At 44.9% G+C, this 20,686-nt stretch overlaps 1 protein-coding gene across 2 annotated transcripts in view; it reads right to left on the bottom strand.

Annotated features, from left to right (window-relative positions):
• Positions 1-329: 329 nt before the first annotated feature.
• Positions 330-20,686, bottom strand: part of SLC18B1 (solute carrier family 18 member B1) — a 36,442-nt gene continuing 16,085 nt past the window's right edge. For both annotated transcript variants that reach the window (XM_058673673.1, XM_058673633.1), the window contains exons 7-14: positions 9,396-9,532; positions 7,416-7,517; positions 5,298-5,389; positions 4,529-4,624; positions 2,642-2,716; positions 1,575-1,668; positions 1,429-1,478; positions 330-839 (exon numbers count right to left, since the gene is read on the bottom strand). In XM_058673673.1, coding sequence (XP_058529656.1) covers positions 752-839; positions 1,429-1,478; positions 1,575-1,668; positions 2,642-2,716; positions 4,529-4,624; positions 5,298-5,389; positions 7,416-7,517; positions 9,396-9,532 — 734 coding nt within the window. In that variant the 3' untranslated portion in view covers positions 330-751. The remainder of the gene's footprint in view (positions 840-1,428; positions 1,479-1,574; positions 1,669-2,641; positions 2,717-4,528; positions 4,625-5,297; positions 5,390-7,415; positions 7,518-9,395; positions 9,533-20,686) is intronic.

Below are 20,686 nucleotides of genomic sequence, written 5' to 3'. Positions count from 1 at the left end.
GCTTGGTATATGTTTGCAAGGAAAGAATCTTGATTGAATTTGAACTGTAATACTGCATCAAGGTGGAGGAATCCACCAGGGGAGAGGGGCATAGGGAGGGGTGGGGGATTCCCAGAGCCTATGAAACTGCCACAAAATGCAAAATAATTAATAAAAAAAAGATAGGTTTATTTTAAGGTAAAAAATGTTTGAAATCTATGCATAGGAGAGGTCTTTACTTATTTTAAAAACTGTGTGTTATGAAAAAGGCAGGCAAGGATTTCAAAATTTTTGGGTATCAAAAAGCTTTTAATTCCATTTCTCAAAAACAAATGTAAAGTTGCCCTGTATATTTTGAATGTATCAATTCATTTCAGTTGTTGGTCATAAAAAAAATCATATTCAGAATCAGCGCTTAGAATAAAAAGCAAGGAAATGCAACGGCATGAGGAAAATAGTCAAGCCTAAGTGTGGTTACTCAGAAAAGGCAAACTTCGCCTGATTGTCCAACTACCACGCTCATCCTTAAGATCTCAAATGTGCCTGCCAACAGGCCAGCTTCTCAAGACAATAGTCGTGCAGCCCAACATGGGATCATCAAAGCACACTAGCATTTCTAGACTGCTAGCATGAAGTCCGTGGAGTCTGTGCAAACACAGAAATAGTAAGGAAACTTTCAGCAGCCAGGTTCAAGGCCAGGAGAATCCCTCTCTCAGCAGCCAGGTTCAAGGCTGGCTCCAGGTTCAAGGCCAGGGGATCTCCCACTCTTGAATCACTCCAGAACAGTGCAAGGGTGGATTTCCTCGGAGAGCAGAGCAGTCCGTTCCCACTCTGTGCCCTGGATGTTTTGGAGTATGGATCTATGTTAAGGGAAAGAAAAGGAAAATGTTAGTATTTCTTATTTTCAGTGACAACATAGAACAAAAACAAGCCCAGCATCTCTTTCCGGCTGTCTCCTTGAAACATCTGCCAAACAAACAGCCTGAGTTCCCTGATAAAGGAATGAATGTAAGATGGTATTTGCGTGGTATTCCTCAATATGATAAAAAAAAAAAAAGAATGGATGTAAAATGGTCCATGTGGAAATCCATACTACAGTGTTGTGGTGTATCAGGCAAATCTATCACCTGCAAGGCAGCATTTCATGTAAGCACTGCTTCGAATACCAGCCGCTCCACTTCCAACTTAGCTCTGTGCTAATGGCCTGGGAAACAGGTACTAGGCACCCTGCTATCCACACAGGAAACGAGGAAGAAACTCCAGGGAGCAACTAGTGGATGGAAGGTTGATATCGCTTTCTCCCTCTCCCCCAGCTGCCAACATTAAATCAATCAATCAATCAATCCATCAATCCGTCAATCAATAAAATGGTTTCAAAAAATGAGTATTTCTGTTCCACTACTGTAAGCTAACGATTAAAAAAAAGGAAAGCTCATAAGCCAACCATACCTTCTTCTCCTCGAGTGCTCCAGCAGATAAAACAAGCCCATGGCCAATCCCTTTAACACAATTAAAGACACTGGTTAATGTGACATCTCCAAGTCACATTTCTCCACAAATACAAGGCAGAGGAAAGCAGAAGACCGGATACTCACACATATCAGAGCCCACAGGCCTTGTATTGCTGCTGCCCATTCAAAACCAATTTTCTCATATAGAAATCCACCAACTGTTGGTCCTATAAAAGCACTGACAGTGGAAAGAAGAAAGAATACTACATAATACCAAATTGTGACTGCTTTCTAAAAACTGTTTGATTCCTCAATAATAGATCTTCCTTTAATTACAGCTATAAAAATTAAAGGAAGAAATTCCTGGGTATATCATGAATATGAGAAAAAAGAATTCTACCTGATAATGAAGTTCAAATTTTATAAGCAATTCTAAGGTTATAACAGCTGCTGATAGGTTGACAGCTCATATAAACATGAAGAAAGAGGACACATGTCCAGAAGGTTCTTTACACTCTTCTGCAGTCAGTATCTGTCTGTAACATACTCAGTCTGATGCATACCTAAGGACTGAATACTGTATTGCTAGCACACAGTTCTTATTGTATAATGGAAGGTTAAAAAGGAATGAATGCATTTTAAAAATGAGACTTGTTTCTGCTAAAGAGAACTACAGATATCACTTAATTAAGAAAGGTATGTGGGATGATTTGGATGAGGTTCAGTGCTTGGTTTTTGAGGTCAGACGGTCCGAATCAGAACTCCATTCAGACTGGCAGTTAAGATTCAGGTTAAAACACTTACATCCCATGCCAGAGTACCTGGGTTCCATCCCTGGCTCCGGTTCCCAACCCCAGCTTCCTGCCAATGCACAGCCTGGGAAGCAGCACATGATGGCTAAACTCGACAGGCTCCTCCCATAACTGGATTGAAGTCCTGGCCCAGTCCAGGCCAGTCCTGGCTATTGCAGCCATGGTGGGCATTTTGAGAGGGAACCAGAGGATAAGAGCTCTCTTTCTTCGTCTATATCTCATTCTGCCTCTCAAATAAATTTAAAAATAAGAGAACTATGGTTGTACTCTAGATGACCAAATTGGTCTTTGGGAAAGTCCTGTCTCATCTGCCCTCTCAGCATTTTAGTCCCCTGCAGGATGGGGATGGTATTTTGCATCTTGCAGATATGAATGAAACTCAATGGGATGCCTACTCACCCAAGTGACCAGGCTGCACCGAAAAAACCCGATACAAGTCCCAGTGTGCTTAATCCCTCTTCAAATCCATTTTCACTGCAAAGAGACATGATTGTATCCATTATTAAAAGGAAAACCCGCATGAGAGAAAAAATTGTGTAACAGATAAATTAAGGTAAACCAGAAACAATGTGGCAAGAACATTCCACTTTAAAGATAAAAAGCTACTTAATTCAAAGAAATGTTCAAAGCTAGATTTTTCTCCATGGCTTTTCAAAAATGATTCTACTAAATACATGAGGGAGGATACATAAAAAAAGTTCATGAGGAACTGGAATTAAAATCTAAGTTGATTTAGGTGCAAAACTTTTTAAAGTCCAAATTCAGCTTTTTTATAATAAGCACCTTCAATGAACTTTTTGAAAACCCTACCATATAAGATATATTAAAAATTATCTCTCGGGGCCCTGCGATGTGGCCTAGCAGCTAAAGTCCTCGCCTTGAACGCCCCGGGATCCCATATGGATGCCGGTTCTAATCCTAGCAGCTCCACTTCCCATCCAGCTCCCTGCTTGTGGCCTGGGAAAGCAGTCAAGGACGGCCCAAAGCTTTGGGACCCTGCACCCGCGTGGGAGACCCGGAAGAGGTTCCTGGTTCCCGGCATCGGATCGGCGCACACCGGCCCGTTGCGGCTCACTTGGGGAGTGAAACATCGGACGGAAGATATTCCTCTCTGTCTCTCCTCCTCTCTGTATATCCGGCTTTCCAATGAACAATAAATCTTTAAAAAAAAAAATCATCCCTCAATATAACGGAAGTAGATTTTTCTTTTCATATTGTTATTACTATTTCCCATGATACTGTTTTGTAGATATAGGGATTTTCCCCTCCATTTCCCCTTCCTCCCTCTCCATTCCTCCCTCTCCATTCCTCCCCCTACCATTTCCCCCTATCACAATAGGATAGTCCTTCAGCAATAGTCACATGTACAAATCTTTGCTATTTAAGTGTAACATGGCATTGTATATATAAGCAATGGTAAAACAAAAAAATTAGTATCACACTGTCAAGGTGTATTCAATGGGAAAACTCCTTTTATATGGGAGTAGAGATGCATATGACACTATATGGTACTGGATTTTCTACCTTTGTCCATTCCTACAATGCCGTGATGCATGCAAAGGTAAACTTGTAACTGTTACTAAAGGACTAAAGTGCTGTAATAATACGGGGAAAATGATGGGAGGGGACATGGAAAGGAAGAAAGGTGAAGGAAAGAAGGAATTTTTACACCTACAAAACTATATCATAAAAATAATTAAAAGTGCAAAACAAAATCATGACCCATAATTTTGACATGAAGATCAGAACCATGGAGAATTTTGAGAAAACACAGGCTTCTCCATTTTCCTAAAGTTATAACATGAATTTAGAAATCTGAAAATTTTCACTACAGGTTAAATGACAATTGCTGAATTAAACCAGCAGGGTCCTAATTTTCTGGTCATTCACCATCACATCTATTGAACAAGAGAATAACCGGCAAACGACAGAGGCTGGTCATCCTACGTTCATGTAAGACCCAATGCATAAGACAGGAATAAGACTGAAACAATTTCGTTTCATTTTAGCTTTTCAAAATCACCCATCGACTGAAGCATAAACCAAAGTCAAGCATCTACCCACACTCTTTTATCTATTAATCTATTAATACTGCCCTGTGTTATCATTTTATCACTATATTATTATTATTATTATTTATATCACCATACTGTGTGTTAAAATATCATTAAATCCAATATTGGGGAGAAAAATATTCAACATCCTACAAAACCAAGGAATTCAACAAAGCCTGTGGCGTTTATTGTTATTCCCAGTATAATGCTTCAAGCAATGGAAGTAACTTACTGGGCACAACTGAGAATCTCTGGGAAAGTTGGAATAATACTCATGCCAGCAGAAATGCCGTTCACCACCAACACCAGGACCAGCAACCAGAGCTGGCTGCAAGAGAATTTGGGGGATAAAAAAAGTCAGTATTTTAAGAAACAAGAAACTTAATGCAAGGACGTCAACACCTCAGGGAAATGAGTGTCACAAAAGTTAGAGTCACATCTGATCCCACTTCATTCAGTAATTTTACCCTTCACTTTTGGGGGAGGAAAAATGCTTCATCTTGACATCTACATCACGGTTCTCATGTATCCCATGTGTAGAGCCAACTCGCCTTCTTCTCATCATTTAAAATTCATTGAAAAATTGTGAAAAGATCAACATGAGCATTGTTTATTCAGTCATTTTGCTTTGAAATTCAATGCAGCACAAAACGGTGTGGAATAGGGCAGAGTACGGGAGTAGGGCAGAGTACGGGGGTGCCTTCCGCGTTGGACATCGTGTTCACGGAAGTTACCTAATTTGCCCAAGTTCACATCACCAGGAAATAGAAGAGCCAAAATTCAGATCTACATCAGCAGGACTCTGAAATGTCTCTCTTTCCACATCATGCCTTATCAGAGAGAGCTGGGAAAGGTCGGAGAAGGTGGTTTCATTTGAACTAAAAAATGACGTGAGGCAGGCAGCTACTGCAAGCTAAGGGGGTTACAGAAATACAACATGATTTGGCTCCTCCTCAAAGACTGAGGAAGAAGAAAAGAAAAATAGAGAAGAAAACAATTACCTTCTAATCTGCAAGACTGGGGCAGGGCCTAAGAGGATGAAGCAGCCTGCGGTGATTATGTTTCCAAAAACCAGAAGCCATCTCCTTAGATGCTGGTAAAAACAGAGAGGGGGAAAGGCCCTCGGTCATCCGACAACATAAAGAACCATTGGATAACAGGAGTCACGGTATCCAAACACTCAGATACAACGAGGAAAACTAAACTTCACATTGAAGAGAAAACGGCAGATGACAAACTCAAAAGCAAAGACAACATATCTCACTATAAAGAGTGAGTAAAGATAGGAGTTCCTTAGAAATGGAGTATAGTGCAAAGTTTGCACATGGTGAACTATTCCACATACAACAATGTCTAAAACCAGTCACCACAAGGGACCCATTAAGTATTTAAAATACCTTAAAAATCACACTTTTTAAAAATTAAGTTAATTTTACTCTACTTCCTCATCAAATATTCATACATTAAATCCCAACATCCAGCATAGCAGCGTTTGGAGATGAGCCTTTGCAGAGGAGATATCAGGGCATGAAGGAGGAGACCTCGGGAGCAGGATGAGTGTGTTTAGGAAAAAAAGCCCAGAAACTTCCCTTGCTCCTCTATCAAGTGAACTATGGGGAAAGACAGCTGCGAGCCAGAAGAGGAGCCTCACTGTCAAGGAATCTGTGAGTGCTTCGATCTTAGACTGTCCAACCTCAGGGCTGCTGGAAACACTTCTGTTGGTGAGCCCCTCTGCTCCTTTTACAGACGTTTGAACACACGGAAGCACTATTCAATGAAAGCATCCCTTAAGCAGGGGTTGTATAGAGCTATAATATCTGCTCAACTAAGGTCCTATGTAATCTCCACGGGATTCAGGTCTTGATAAATATTTATGCAATAAAATATATACGTCTATCTAATGAACAAAAGAAATGCAAAAAAGAAGCACAAGAGTGTAGACATTTGAGATTTGGATATCATATCATAATTCCATATGCTAGTCAGCCGTGTAGAATCGCTAGCTCTAGCAAGAGGGGGTTTTCTGTCTGGAAGGCTGTAGAACAATGAATATATACACAAAAAATCCATTCACTCTCACAGAAAACCAAAACTATCTCTTCCTAGAGCAAAACCCATTTAATCAAGTCCCATAATAATGTTACAGATTCTGCCCTAACGCTTAGCATGAATCCTCCCCTTCCCTGCCATTATTATTATGATGAATATGATTATTATTAAAGATGATTTATTTTTATTGGAAAGGCAAATATACAGAGAGGAAGATCTTCCATTCTTTGATTCACTCCCTAAGCAGCTGCAAAAGCCAGAACTGAGTCGATCTGAAGCCAGGAGCCAAGAGCCTCCTCGGGATCTCCTACTTGGGTGCAGGGTCCCAAGGCTTTGGGCCATTCTTGACAGCTTTCCCAGGCCACAGGCAGGGTGCTAGATGGGAAGCAGGGTTCACAGACACGAATCAGCACACATATGGGATCCTAGCTCATTCAATGCAGGGACTTTAGGTGCTAGGCTACCACGCCTGGCCCTACTATTATTATTTTAATAAAAGAACATTTTCCCTCAAAAAGTCTAACTCAATAGCTTTAGAAAAGATTCTTCTGGGGCCTGGCACAATGGCTCAGTGGCTAAATCCACACCTTGCACACACTGGGATCCTATATGGTAGCTGGTTTATGTCCCAGATACTCTAATTCCCATCCAGCTCCCTGGTTGCGGCTTAGGAAAGCAGCAGAGGACAGTCCAAAGCCTTGGAACCCTGCACCCTGTAGGAGATTTGGAAGAAGCTCCTGGCTCCTGGCTTTAGATTGGGTCAGCTCCGGCCACTGCAGCCACTTGGGGAGTGAACCAGTGGATACAATATCTTTCTATCTCTCTTTCTCTCTGTAAATTTGTCTTTCCAATATATTTTTTAAAAATTTTTTTATTAAAGATTGTTCTTTTTATACATGAGGCAATTAAAAGTTAATCTGCTCAAGGTCATGGCTGAAGTGGGAAGACACAGAGAACGCTCCAATTGGATAGATCCACCCCAACTAAATGACTCACGAGTCTCACACCCTCTAGAAAAGCACTTATCTAAATATACAGGAGCGACTCCAATAAAAAGCAAGCATACGTACAGGCATTTTGTCACTCAGCAAACCAAACAGTGGTGAGGAAATGGTGTAAGACAGCGCCAAACCCAGGAATACCAGTCCCACATATCCAGCTGGTAAATTAAACTATAAAAGAAATTCTCCGTTAAAGTCACAGGGAAAAGTCACTTTTAAAATAATCATCCGTCTCCCCCGTCATTTCTTCAGCTCTTGTCGGTACCATGAGTCTACTAACAGTACTCAATATTTTCCTAATTTTTGTCTTACTTTTAAAAATTAAATGCTTTTTCTCTAAAGGGAAGCTAAATGCCTAGGCAAAGGCCAGTACACCCAAGTTTGTTTTGTTTTGTAGCATTTAATATTAAAAATACAATTTTGCTCCTCTGACCATAGTATTTTTATATAAAAGCAAGGGTTCCAAAAGCTTTAATGTATATAAAAACTATCAGAACAGAGCTTGCTCTCATGGCTCCTGGCTTCTGACTAGCCTAGGCCGGTCATAGCAACCATTTAAGGGAGTGAACTAGGCAGACAGAAGATCTCTCTCTCCCACCCACCCATCTCTCTCTCTCTCTTTTTAACTCTGTCTTCCAAGTAAATAAATAAATCTGAGAGAACAAAGTTTTCTGACAATGAGAAAAGAAACATTTACAAAATAGAAAGTAAATTTCTGAGAATGTTATAGGTTACAGTTGTATGGAACAATAACCTTCCAACCTGAAAAAGGATGTGTAGTAAGTTCTCTCTGAACTGAGAAAAGTCCTCCAGGGTGAGGCACCGCCAACAGCCCTGATGGAGTGAAAGTATGACGCGAACCAACCTGGAGCAAGTAGGGGCCCCCCTTCCCACCATCACATGACAAGTGGGCAGACACAGGTGTCTTTGGGGGAAACCTGTCTCCTTCTTCCCATTTAAATAAACTACTTTTTCCTGGAAGGGGTGCAGTGGCTGACTTCTTCTATGGAAACAACTTGGGTTTCTCAGAGATAAGTCACACATTATTTTTCATTAGACACAACTTTCCAGGAGCACAGAAAACAGTGACTCAAAGAGATGCATAGTTGATGATGAATATGGATTGGGTCACTGCAACAATAGAATATTTCTTGTGTGTTATCTTATAGATGTTCACCAGTTAAACACGATGTTACATTGCTCCCTAAACCTTGGGTCACACATGAAAACTACAGTCCCCAGCCTTATCTGTGAAGTACCTCAAATTGTCATGATTTCAAAATATAGGGAGAAATTGCAAAAGTAAATTCATTTTAATCATTACATTATATAATGTATCAATGTTCAGAAAGCATGAAAATTACTATCTTAGAAACTTCTTGGATAGTTGAGCTGATAATCATGTTATTTCACTGCAGCAACTTAATTACATTGTTCACTTAGGGCTCCTTATAGATACATAGTATCTGGTATAATTAATGGCCATACGTGATTATTAATTTTATTGCATCATCAATAATCTTTCTTCCTAACTATTTAAGAAGAAACTTTATAATACCAAACTCTTAAAAAGTCAACATTTACTTTTCATCACTGGAGTCTCTTAGTTCCTTTCTCCTATTCCAGACCCATGCAGTCAGCAGTGTCCTATTCTAAAAAACACTCTAAAAATTGAGTGGATCCAGAAAGGATCTGTTACAGAATGACTTCCCAACCCCAAACGGTCCTAAGCACCTCATGCCTCACTGGAACACAGAGGACCAGATTCCTTGTTCAGCAACACAGATGAGGTACATGTTGGCCCTACAAGGTCATGAGCAAGTCATGGAAGAGAGGCCAACATCCAGCCACTTTAGTGAAAGATTCCGCTCTTCATTGAGCCAAATCCCTCAGTCACAGGGACATGATGGAAGGAAGGCACAGCTATCCCGGTATGCAGTCCCACATCTGCCTCATTTTTACATCCACTAGAAAGTCTTATCTTGGTATTCCATAAAGCAGGGCCCAAGAACCAGCAATTATGTTCGCATGCCACAGCAAAGAACTCACCTTCTCCAAAACAAAAAGTGACAAAGTCGGATCCAGGAAGCCAAAGCATGAGCTGGATGAGATAATGACAAAGGCATTCAGCACAACCTTGGGTAAAGTGACGAGTTTCCAGAAGGAGTGTTTACCTACATCAGCCTCTTTGAAAAAGAAAAAACACGCAAGAAATAAACATAGTAATGGAAATCTCTTAACTTTGTTTTAGGCCAGTTTGAAAAGAAACACTGGTAAGGCCATGTCCGTCTGGTTACACAATAGCTGCATCTTTGGGCTTGCTCAACACCACATATCATCCATCCACATTCACATGTGTATTCTTCAAATCTAGAGGTCACATTCAATTTTCTTAAAATTGATTTCCCAAATGCAAAAGGCAATTGACCAGATTCAGATAGGAGCGAGAGTGGACTACACAGCATAACCTAGAAGGAAGGCCTTGCCCAGAAAGGATGGAGAACAAGCAGTTTGACATGGTGCTTGGGAGAGGTGTCACGAGCGCGTCAGCAAGGAACAAGGTCCTTAGAGGAACTTGTGCTATTATTAATTACTTGTTTTCTGCCAGCAAAGCAAACACCATATTGAAAGGTATGCTACTGAATCCTGTGTACATTACATCTGCATTCAAGTTGAGCACCAACCTTACTTCCCATCAACACAGTAGTAACCCAACTTCTTCACTGTCTCAAAAGCATCATGCATGGCTATTTCCAAGCCTATTGTCATTTTGTTTGACTCCTTTTTCCTGGCAAGTTATCAATTGTGTTTACTCTGAAATGTTTGATTCTGGTTCCTAACTAATAAATTTTTCCTTTTTCTGGCTTTCTATTGCATTTCTAATCTGTACTATATAATTTACCACTGAAACTATGTTTCCCTTTGGGTTATACACTACAGTTTCAAGGCTTTCCTGCCTTCCAAATAATTTACTGAACAAAATCTCTACCCAGTCAGACACCATACAAAACACTGGGCACGCAGAGGAAGACACGACAGACTAAGATCCTGTCCTATAGGAAGTTAAAATGAGGAACTGAGGGAGCTAGGACAGGGTTAGGAGAATCTAGTGGAGCACGAACAAGCACTGCCTTAAAACCTCAGAGAAGACTGCACAGAAAGGCTGTCAAAAGTGCTTCCATGTAAGCTGGTGCAGAGAGAATGAGCTTGAAATGAGCAACAAGAGAAAAATAAAAATCAGGCCTATGATCCAGAGACTGAGAGTGAAGGGAACTCCACTGTGCAAAGCAAAACAAAAGGAAAGACGCAAACTTGGAAGATGGAGATTGGGGCAGGCCTGGCAATGCTGCGAGGTGCCAACGCAGAGCAGGTGGTGATGCGATCGTGTAGCGCCCGGTGATATACTCCAAGGAGTCTGAGGAATCATGACCCCAACAGGATTTAAAGGAATCTCCGTGGCCCTGTGGAAAATGCATGGAACAGCACCGGCTGGGAGGCAGTTGAAGTGATCCCATCGGAGATGATACAGCACCAGAGGATGGCTGCTCCATGATGGTAGGAAGCAGTCCTTGTATGGGCTTATTTCTTCCCAAGCACCTGGTATAGATCGTTATTCTACAAAATACTCACTGAACAATGATCAAGTATGAGGTAAAGCTGAAGAAAATCAAGAAGTAATGCTTTAAGTCCTACACTTAGACTTGTTCAGGTTACAAGAGGTAAAAGCTGATCATTGGTGTTGCTGGGAACCAAGTCTCAGCACACCAGGAGCTTAACTACAGAAACAGTACTTCAAGATGACAGCACCACCGTGTGGCTCAGTGAGGTATTGACAGAAAGGAGACAGCTGAATTTTAAACTGTATACTTTTCATGTCTATGATTTCCTTTAAAATATAAAAAGGAGGGAGGATTCCGGGCCTTGGGGTTGGGGGCAGCTTGCAACCCCCCACAGTGTGGGGGCTGTGGCGGGTGCCCCTGCCGGGTGGGATCCAAGGCTGGGGACTCAGGCCAAAGCCACTGCCTTTCGGTCCTTTGAGTGCTGGCTTTGGGTGGCCAGTGCACCAAATGGTGCCAGGCTCTGCCTGCTGGCCGCCCAGCAGCAAGCACTGGGGTTTTTATGATATGAAATAGCTGCTTAAGGACACCCATGAATAAGGCCCGCTTTAGTGTAGGTGAGACATGAATTCCCTGTGATTCCCAGTAACAGGGTCATGAAACTTTAGGGCAAGAGTGGCACTGAGTCCTGATGGTTTGGAGGGTAGCGTCCATAAGATCTATTTGGGCCAGACTGATTCATCAGCCAAATTAGGAATCCTGAGATGGGCTGTTAGCATAGAGCATCACTGACCATCACATACCAGTCCACACCAAAGCTATGGATGGGGGCCTGTCTGGCAGGGCTAGGTACCATTACTTGACTGGGTGGTGGAATAGTGGACTGGTCACACTCAGCAGGGTCAAGGCACTAACCAGCAGTTAGATAACTTGGTCTGGGGGCAAACTCTGTGGGGGAAGTGTGGGCCTAACCCTGTGGAATTACAAGTCCTGCAGGTTAGCTCGTGACCTGGGGTGGTGTTGGGCTAAGCTAGGAGTGACCATGGCACCTGCCATCAATTACAGGTAAAGGAACTGATGGCAATCTGGGCAAGTCAAGGCAGCACCACCCGAAGGAGCATCCTAAAACAAGATGTGGGGTGGGCCGAGCTGCAACTGAAAGGGGGAGGACAGGGCAGAGCCAAGCAAACTTCAAATCACAAAAAAAAGAATAGAAATCAGGATGGAGCACATGTCATTCCAACCTAGGCTCCTACACCAACCGGTCAGCAGGAGGCAGGGATACTATGCCACAGCACTGAAGGCAAAGGCTGAGACAGGTGAGGGCCTCATGTGAGCTAGAATGGGGAAAGGCTTGATTGGGCTGACTGTTCCAACTGGGGCAAGCAAAACTAGAGTGGGTGAGGTTTGGTTGGACTTTGCCACATGATCAGATGACAGAGACTGGCACCAGGGGTAAATTCTGTTAAGTTAAATGCCAGAACCACCTGGAGAGTGCACAATCCAGAACTTGGAGTGGCCTAGTAGGGAGATAATAGGCACCTCCCTTGTGGGTAATCACTCCCACTGCAGAGCATGAAAATCAGGACAGGAGGGCTTGGCAGCGTGGCCTAGTGGCTAAGGTCCTCGCCTTGATCCCATATGGCCGCTGGTTCTAATCCCGGCAGCTCCACTTCCTCTCTATCTCTCCTTCTCTCAGTATATCTGAATTTGTAATGAAAATAAAATAAATCTTTAAAAAAAAAAAAAAAAAAAGAAAATCAGGACAGGAGCAGGGGTGGCTAGACAGAAAGGCACCCAAAAGCATGTGTGTGGGCTGGACAGTAGGCTGGTTGGGTCGAATAGGCTTCAATACCCATTGAGAAGAACCAGAGCTTAATGGGATGTGGGACAGACTGAACAAGCCTGCGGTACATACTCGCATGCATGGGAACTAGGGAAGGGAGCAGGCCTGGTGGGGGTTATGGTGAGTCACCCCAACTAGGCTGCAGCTCCCACTGGTTTGCGTAAGGAGTGAGTATGAAGTGGGCAGGATTAAGCTGGACCACAATACTCATTGGTTCAAGTGGATGACAGGGCTGGAAACAGAGCAGACCCAGAAGAGACCGGTCACATTAGGCAGGGCCATGACATTAACAAGCATGCTAGAGAACCATATCCAGGGGAAGATTCTGTGGGGGGTGTGTGGGCCAAACCCTATGGAAATTCTAGCCCCATGGGTTTGTTCAAGAGATGGAGTGGTGATGGACTAAGCTAGGAGTGACCAAGCAGTCTGCCATCAATCACAGATTAAAGAACTGACAACAGTCTGGACTGGTCAAGGTAGCAGCACCCGAATGTGCATCCTGAATAGGGTGTGGGGTGGGCCAGGTTGCAACATTCACCAGCTCATGCAAGGCCAAACGGAAGGCCAGACTATGCTGGGCACTGGTCTAAAACCCAATGGCATATATGAGAACTAGGTCGGGAAGGGGATCAAGTGGAGAAACTTGGGAAACTTCACTGGCGAGTCATAGTGTCCACTGGTGAACATGTGGTCCAGATCTGGGGGTTGGATAAGCTGGGCAAAGTAGCTCTAACAGCTGGTCAATGTATGAAATGGCAATGGAACAGGAGTACCGGGTAGAACTGAGCAAACCTTAGCCATAAATAAAATTAGAAACCAGAATGGAGCACAAGACACGCCCAGCTAGGTTCTTGCACCTACTGGTCTGCGTGAGCCACGGACACTGAGCCACAGTGTCTAGGGCAGGGGTAGCGACAGGTGAGGGGCTGTGCCAAGCTGAGTCACAGCAACCACTGGCATGCTGAACACTAGCTGGGAATAGACCTGGTGGGGAGCTAAGGGGACACCATAGATGGGTGGAGGTTCCCACTAAGGGGCACACGAGCTGGAATGGGGGCTATGTTCTGATCAGGATACCGTTGTAGTCTCCCTTGGCACAAGTGTGGACTGGGACTGCACGTACTGGGCTGTGCCACACTGCAACACCTTCTGGTGTTCTGGAGGACCAGGGTAGATGTGGGACGGACTAGGCTAGGTCTTAACCCCTACTGAGCCATGTGTGAGCTCTATGTGGTTATGGACAATCCGCGGCTGGGTTGAAACATCCAAGAGCAAGAACCAGTTTGGGTTGAAGGCCAGTTAGGAAAAGCCACTGTTCCTGCTACGACAGGAGGTAAACTGAGTAGTGCTGGCTCATGGACCCCCTAGTATGCGCGAAATCTGGCGTTGGGAGGGGTTTTGATGGAGGAGTCTGGACAACTCCTGTGGCAGGACACAGAACCTGCAGGTAGACGCAAAAAGCACGAAAGGAAACAGCCCAGAACAGGCCATGGAAAGTGTCCCACTGGCATACCTTCAGCATGGGTTGGGGGAAGACCAGGCTGAATCAGTTCACATCACCCACTGGCAAATTCAAACGCTGGAACAGTGTGGGTCGGGCCAGGTTCGGTCGTGACAAAAGCAGTACACAATACTCATTGCCAAGGTGAGGTTGCCTGTACCAGATGTGAGTGCAGCACCCAACAGCACCCGTGAGAACCAGGAAGTGAGGTGGCGGAGATGGAGGGGAATATGGGGTGCTTCCCTTGCTGGACAGCTACTCCCACTGGACAGCGTGAGCTGGGATGGAGGCAGACCCAACAAGGCAGGGCTACAACACCTGTGGACCTCATGTGGACCAGATCAGGGAAAAGCCAGGCTGGGCTGATTGATCCTATGGTGCAATCTACAATTAGAGTGGGTGAGGGTTGTTTGGGCTTAGCCTCAGTATCAGCTGGCAGAAGCTGGCACTGGGGGCTAATTCTGTCAAGTTCAACCACAGAACTACCTGCAGAGTGCATTATAATCCGGAAGTGGGAGTGGCCTGGGAGGGAAATAGTGGGCTCCTCCCTCTTGGGTTACCACTCCCACAAGAGGGCACAAAAACTAGGACAGGGGCTACGGTGGCTAGATAGTCACCCAACAACATCCGTGAAGGCTGGATAGTGGAGCTGGTTAGATGGAACTAAGCTTTAATACCCACTGACATGTATGAGAGCTAAAGGGGATGTGGGACAGACTGGACTAGTCTGCTGCACATACTGGCAAACCAGGGCAGGGGGCGGGCCTGGTGGGAGTTATTGTGGGTTGCTCCGACTAGCCTGAAGCCCACACTGGTTTGTGTGAGGGCCGAGTATGCGCTGGGCAGAACCAGACTGGACTGCAACACCAATTGGTTCCAGTGGAAGACAGGGCTGGAAACAGAACTGACCCAGCAATTGCAACCACCAGCTGATTGGGATGATGGACTGTGCCAGGCCCTGTGCTTGCTAGTACATACAAGAATCTGGTCTGAGAACATCTCAGACAAAGTCTCTTTAGAATCAAACTGCCAGACACAGAACCCTAACCATGAATAGACAGAAGACAGAATTAGTCAATCAACCACCTCAGCTGTAGGCTGGCAGTGAAAAACTGGGCAAATGGAGATTCAGTGGATTCTTCAATGAGCTCATCGTGCTTGGAGTGGCGAAAGTGGCAGCAATTCAGAACCGGTGAACTATCAAGATCACTTGAGCAAGACCCTTGGAGCAGCCCCACATCTGGGACCTGGGGTGGGTGGAAAACTGGGTGCAGCTTCTTCCTTAAATTCCCCGTTTACATCAGATATATGAAGGAAACAATAAAAGATGCTAAATAAAATATAAATTGCAGATTCTAGTTACAATTCATCAACTTAATCCTGCACTTAAATTTCATTATTCATTTACAGTTTAAGACAAACCAGTATGGCATACTCAGTCCCATTCCCTAAAATATAAAAGGAGAAAAGGGGTTATCACAATAGCCTGATTAAAAATCTATGGGGGTGCCGGCGGCGTGGCCTAGCGGCTAAAGTCCTCGCCTTGAAGGCCCCGGGATCCCATATGGGCGCCGGTTCTAATCCCGGCAGCTCCACTTCCCATCCAGCTCCCTGCTTGTGGCCTGGGAAAGCAGTCGAGGACAGCCCAATGCTTTGGGACTCTGCACCCTTGTGGGAGACCTCGAGGAGGTTCCTGGTTCCCGGCTTCGGATCGGCACAGAACCGGCCGTTGCGGCTCACTTGGGGAGTGAATCATTGGACGGAAGATCTTCCTCTCTGTCTCTCCTCCTCTCTGTATATTTGACTTTGTAATAAAATAAATAAATCTTTAAAAAAAAAAATCTATGGGGGCTGGCACAGTGTTTCAACAAACTAATCATCTGCCTGAGGCGCTGACATCACGCATGGGTACCAGTTATTGTCCCAGCTTCTCAATTTCTGATCCAACTCCCTGCTTATGGCCTAGGAAGGCAGTGCAGGATGGCTCAAGTCCTTGTGCCCCTCCACCCACGTAGGAGCCCTGGAAGAAGCTCCTGGCTTGGGACCAGCTCAGTTCCAGTCATTGAAGCCATTTGAGGAATGGTCAGCAGACAGATCTCTCCTTCTCTCCATCCCTCTGTAAATTTGTCTTTCAAATAAGAAAAGAACAGTTTGCTTCAGTTGTTTAAGAAGACAAAGTAAAGGAAACCTGGGCTTGTTCAAGTGACACGTAGAAAAATAAGATGGGAAAGTTTTCGAAACCACTTCAATGTGGTATTCCTGTTGCTTCCTCCAAAGTCAGATACACCCTTGAATGCACATCACTCTAATTTAACAAAACCTGCCCTAGGAAGTCGCTGCCAACAGCAAAAGGAGTGAGATGGTTTTCAGGTATAAGGGAGGCAAGACGACAGCTGAACTCTGCAGTATAAGTTACTCAGCATCCGGCCAAATGATCAATACAGTTCAGAGAACCTCTCAAAAAGGATTGCTAAAATTAATTTTTGCAGAATGAATAGGGTAAGAAAAGTGGGAAAGAAATATCCCGGTCATCTGGCTCCTCTATTTAAACCTAACACTAGACCCACCGCCACCATCATCCAAGGGGAGGACACAGGGGAGTTCAACCTTGGGGCCTGCATGGAAAGGGCTTCCTGCAGTCTATCGGCTGCTGGGAATACCCAAAAGCCAGGTTGGACTCAATGCTTCAGGCCCTGGCCAAAGTCACTAATGCCACATAGAGAGCAAATTCCGGGCTTTAGGGTGGCCAGTATTCCAACTGGCACCAGGCTCTGCCTGCTGGCCACCCAACAGTGATCTCTGGGGTCTTTGGGATGTGGAAATGCTGCCTAGGTACATCCATGAATGAGGCCACTATGCATGTTGGTGAGGAATCAATCCGAGGGACTCCCAATGGCAGGGTCACTTTACTTGAAGGTAAGCATGGGTACTGGACCTGGTGGTTTGGAGGGGAGAAGCCAAACAGTATGGGTCAGATTGATACACCATCCTATGTGAGTCCTGTGTAGGACTTGTTATTACCAAACAATGCTGACTACCACATGCCAGTCCATGTGAAAGCTAGGTCTGGGGGCCTGTCTAGCAGGGCTAGATCCTAGTACTTGACAGAATATCAGAACAGGGGACAGATCACATTAGGAAGATCCATGACACTAACCAGCACACAAGAGAACCATGTCCAGGGGTATATTTTGTGAGCAATGTAAGGGCCAAATCCTATAGAAATAGAAGTCCCGTGGTTAGCTCAAGAGTTGGGGTGGTGAAGGTCTGAGCTAGGTGTGACCATGGAACCTGCCATCACTCACAGGTACAGGGATCAATAAAAGTCTGGGCTGGTTAAGGGAGCAGCACCTGCATGTGCTTCCTTAAACAGGGTGTGGGGGTGGGCCGGGCTACAACATTCACCAGCTCATACAAGGCGAAGATGGAGGGGCAGGCTATGCCAGGTGAAGGCCTAATGCCCACTGGCATGTATGAGATCTGGGTTTGGGAATGGGTCAAGTGGGGAAACTTGGGAAACTCTCCTAGAGGATCGTAACTCTCACTGATGATCACATGGTCCAGGACTGAGGGTGAGGCAAGCTGGGCAATGTAGCTCAAATGACTGGCTAATGTGTGGATTGATTATGGAAGGGGACCAACCAAGCAGGGCCGAGTAAACCGTAGCTCATAAGCAAGAACAGAAATCAGGCTGGAGCACAGGTCATGCCGAGCTAGGCTCTTACACCTGCTGGTCTGCATGAGCGAGGGATGCTAGGGCACAACATCTAAGGCAAAGGCCAAGACAGGTGAGGGGCTATGCCAAGTTATAGCAGAGCAACCACTGGCATGCACATGATCCTTGGTTGGGAACAGGCCTTGTTGGGTAGCTAAGAGAACACCATGGCTGGGTTGGGGTTTCCACTGGAAAGGACGATGCCAGAATGGGGACCGTGTTCTGGTCTGGATATGACTGCAGTCATAAATGTGGACTTGGGTATAGGAGGGACTAGGCTAGGTCTCTTTCCCTACTGAGCCATGTGTGAGCTGAGTTTGGGTAAGAATGAGCCATGGCTGTGCTGAAACATCCAACAGTAAAAATGGAATGGGTTGAAGGCCAATCAGGAAAGGCCAATGTTCCTGCCAGGACAGGATGTGGACTAAATAGGGTTGGCCCATGGACACCACGGTATATGCAAGATCTGGCATTGGGAGAGGTTCTGATTGAAGAGCTCACAGTCCCTGCAGGTGAGTGCAAGAACCACGATAGGGAGCAGCCTATTGGCATACATTTGGCACAGGTCAGGGGCAGACCAGGCTGAACCAGTTCGCATCACCTGCTGGTGAATCCAAGCACCAGGACAGAGTGTGGTCCAGCCAGGTTCGGTAGCAACACATACCAGTACACATTACGGCTGGGATGGGGGAGCCTACTGGACTGGGCTAAGCTGTACCTCCACCAGTTGAGCCAGAATTGAGGGTGGGCTGGGATAGGCCAGGCACCCACTGGCAAAGGCCAAGGCAAGGTTGTCCATGCCAAACTGGTTTGCAGCACCCAACCATCACACATGGAAGCCACGGGGTGAGGGGACAAAGCTAGTAGGGGGAATGTGGAGAGTTCCCCTGCTAGACAGCCACTCCCGGAGAGCTTGAGTCTAGATGGGGCAGACCAGACCAGGCAGGGCTACAACACCTGTGGGCCTCATGTGAGCTAGATCAGGGAAAAGCCAGGCTAGGCTAACTGTTCCTACTGGTGCAAGCATAAATCAGAGTGGGTGAAGGTTGGCTGGGTTTTGCCACAGCATCAGCTGGCAGATGAGCCACTGGGAGCTAATTCTGTCAAGTTAAACTGCAGAACCACCTGAAAAGTGCATGATGTGGGAATGGGCCCAGTAGGGAAATAGTGGGTACCTCCCTCTTAGGTTATCAGTCCCACTGGAGAGCATGAAAACCAGAACTGTGGCAGGCATGGCTAGACAGATGGTGGCACCCGCTGGCACTAGCGTGGGCTGGATAGTGGAGCTGGTTGGGTTGCACTAGGCTTTAATGCCCATTGACATCTATGAGAGCTGAATGGGATGTGGGGCAGACTGGACCAGTCTACTGTACATACTGGCAAGCACAGGAACCAGGGCAGGGGGCGGGCCTGGTGGTAGTTACTGCAGGTCACTCCGACTAGGCCGAGTGGTTTGTCTAAGGGCCGAGTATGCGCTGGGCAGAATCAGTCCGGACTGCAACACCCATGGGTTCATGGGGAAGATAGGGCTGGAAACAGAACTGACCCAGCAAATGCAACCACCAGCAGAGGCATAAGCTCATTGGGACAATGGACTGTGCCAGACCCTGTGAAGGCAAGAACACACAAGAATCAGGTCTGGGATCACTTCAAAGATTTTTGGAGGATCCTTCCAACTAAACTGCTGATATCAGAACCCCAACCATGAAGAGAAGTGCAGGTTCCATGGTCTGACCATGGAGTGCATGTGTCAAAGCTGAGCCTCCTCAGAGGTTCGGAAGGAACAGTGGACAGCATATTAAGGTGCACATGAGGATATGGCAGTCCATCGGAAGCTTCAGAGGGAACTTGTTACCACAACAGAGGACGGAGGACAGACTAAAGTGAAAATCTGGGCAAATGGAGTCTCTAAGGTAATCTATTTCAGCCAGTGGATTATGGAGAGATTTCATCGCGCTTGGAATGGAAAGATTGACAGCAATTTAGAACTGTTGAGCTATCAAAGCCACTTGAGCAGTGCCCTTGGAGCATGCCTCACATTAGGGATCCTGGGGTGGGTGGGAGGCTTGGTGGGGCTTCCCCTTTGTCTCCCCACTTACCCCAGATACAGAAAAAAAAAATGTGTAAACAATGGTCTTACCCATTCCTGTAGTGCTGACACAATGTGTCCTAATAAACTATGTAAAAATTATTTTAAATATTAAATTAAAATAATAAAAAATAAATAAAAGTAAAAAAAAAAAATCTAACACTAGCTCCCGATAGATTTCAGGATGAAGGTTACATTTCACAATATGTTTTTTTCCTAAGCTGACAATTAACAAACACATATATTTGCTGTGTACAATATAATGTTTTGATATATGTATATAGTGTGAAATGTGTAAATCAGGTGATTAAATGAATGTATTCTAGTACATGCAATTTTCTGTGCTTTTATTTCAGGTCTACTCATAGCATTTTTGTGTGTGTGTGCTTTTATTTCAGGTCTACTCTTAGCAATTTTCAGCTATAGTAGACTTCCCTCTGATCCACAGTTCCACCTTCTGCAGCCTGAAAATATGAAATGGAAAATTCCAGAAACAAGAAACTTTTTATATTTTAAAGAACTTTTTAGAGTGCATTATTAGAGTTCTTCTATCTTATTAGCAATTGCTAATTTGTGCTGTGCTTAATTTAGAAATTAACGTTAATCAAGCAGAATGGGTAGGAAAAACCATA

Source organism: Ochotona princeps, chromosome 1 (genome assembly GCF_030435755.1).
Source record: "Ochotona princeps isolate mOchPri1 chromosome 1, mOchPri1.hap1, whole genome shotgun sequence".
Classification (NCBI taxonomy): domain Eukaryota; kingdom Metazoa; phylum Chordata; class Mammalia; order Lagomorpha; family Ochotonidae; genus Ochotona; species Ochotona princeps.
The sequence above is the reverse complement of the archived record's forward strand: the minus strand, read 5'-3'. Positions and strand labels throughout refer to the sequence as shown.